We start from the raw sequence: 1,559 nt of genomic DNA on the forward strand, positions 1-1,559 counted from the left end.
ATGCAGTTCAAATGCTTTATGTAGCCTCTATAGCCACCACTCTTGCTAAAAGAAAAAAACACCTTATTGATAGTGATTTGTCAAACACATCTCTTACTAATTGGCATGGAAGTTAAAAAGGCTGGTTGGGCAACTGAAAAAGAACTAAGCTTTGAGTTTTTCTAAGCCCATTAGGAGTTCTTATATTATGAATTTGAATCTGTCAACAAAACAACATTAAAAAAAGTTGTGGAAGATTGGGGGAGGAAAGAATTTTATTAGAGTAAAAGTTTGCCTACTGAGTCCTTTTTTATCTGTTTTAAGAAAAATCTAGGTGTACCTTAGAAGAACATTCTAAATTACTAAAAAGGTTACTGATTGATTATACTATGCCATGAAGATTTAATGAGTTACCTTGAAAGGTATTAAAAAAACTATTCAAACATACCAAAAAAACCCACTGCCGTCGAGTTGATTCCAGCTCATAGCGACCCTATAGGACAGAGCAGAACTGTTCCATAGGATTTCCAAGGAGTGGGTGGTGGGTTTGAACTGCTGACCTTTTGGTTAGCAGCCAAGCTCTTAACCACTGTGCCACCAGGGCTCCATATAGACGTAAGGTATTATTTATTACTTATTACTGTTTAATAGTACTATTTATTACTATTCACAGCCAGTCTTTTTGTTTGATAATTTACTGCTCAATTAGAGGAATGGGTTGTGCACTTTAAGACCGGGAATATGATTTCTAGAATTGTGTTTACACAACAAAAATTTTACAAAGTATTTTGCATCATATAATGAATTTACAACATAATCAAAGAAATACCTTTTAAACACTTCTGAGACCTAGATGTTTGGTATATCATTTATTTATTAACAGAAAAAAGTTTATTCATATTTATATTGCTATCCATAATGTTGACTATAGAGTTTAAATCATGGGTTGTTGAAATTCTAAGACTGGATTTTTTTTTTTAATTACATATAAGATTTGGTATTTGTTACAGCATTAATTTTTCTGACATGTCATTAGTACCCTTACATAAATGTGTGAATATTTTGGTTCAGAATAATTTTGAATTTTATTTTAGATTCCCTGCATCAACTAAGAAGAGCCTGTTTTCTGTATTTCAAATTTGGTGGACAATGTGTTGCTGGTCCTGTTGGGCTGCTTTCTGTGTAAGTTGTTTGGGTGGCACAGAGGAAACAACTATTCCAGATTTTCTTGGGACAGTTCAGTGTGGGATTTATTGTAATTCTTTCTTCCTTAGACATTTTGTCATTTTATTAGCATCTCATTCACAAGGTAGCCCAGAGAAATGAATAAAGGCAACATTTAATTCTGTGTTTTACCTCTGGGAAACAGCATTGATTAGAAGTGGTGGTCGAAGAGACTAATTTGCCTGTGGATTTATCTGCATGATCTGATCTGTGGGTGCCATGGATAACAGAACTTTGTATTTAACTATTAATGTGATAGAAGCACAGGGACTCATGAAACTCAGTACTAGTATTGATGATGCAGACATGTGGAACTATTTCTTGAAAAGTCTGCAAAGTGAGATTCTTTGTTTTTT

General features: G+C 33.6%; 1 protein-coding gene across 1 annotated transcript in view; it reads left to right on the forward strand.

Annotated features, from left to right (window-relative positions):
* Nucleotides 1-1,559, forward strand: part of SQLE (squalene epoxidase) — a 30,315-nt gene that overhangs the window by 19,465 nt on the left and 9,291 nt on the right. Inside the window, exon 9 of the mRNA XM_023728159.1 lies at nt 1,040-1,161. Within this exon, the coding sequence (XP_023583927.1) occupies nt 1,040-1,161 (122 nt within the window). The remainder of the gene's footprint in view (nt 1-1,039; nt 1,162-1,559) is intronic.

This window comes from Trichechus manatus, unplaced genomic scaffold (genome assembly GCF_000243295.1).
Source record: "Trichechus manatus latirostris isolate Lorelei unplaced genomic scaffold, TriManLat1.0 scaffold00022, whole genome shotgun sequence".
Lineage (NCBI taxonomy): Eukaryota > Metazoa > Chordata > Mammalia > Sirenia > Trichechidae > Trichechus > Trichechus manatus.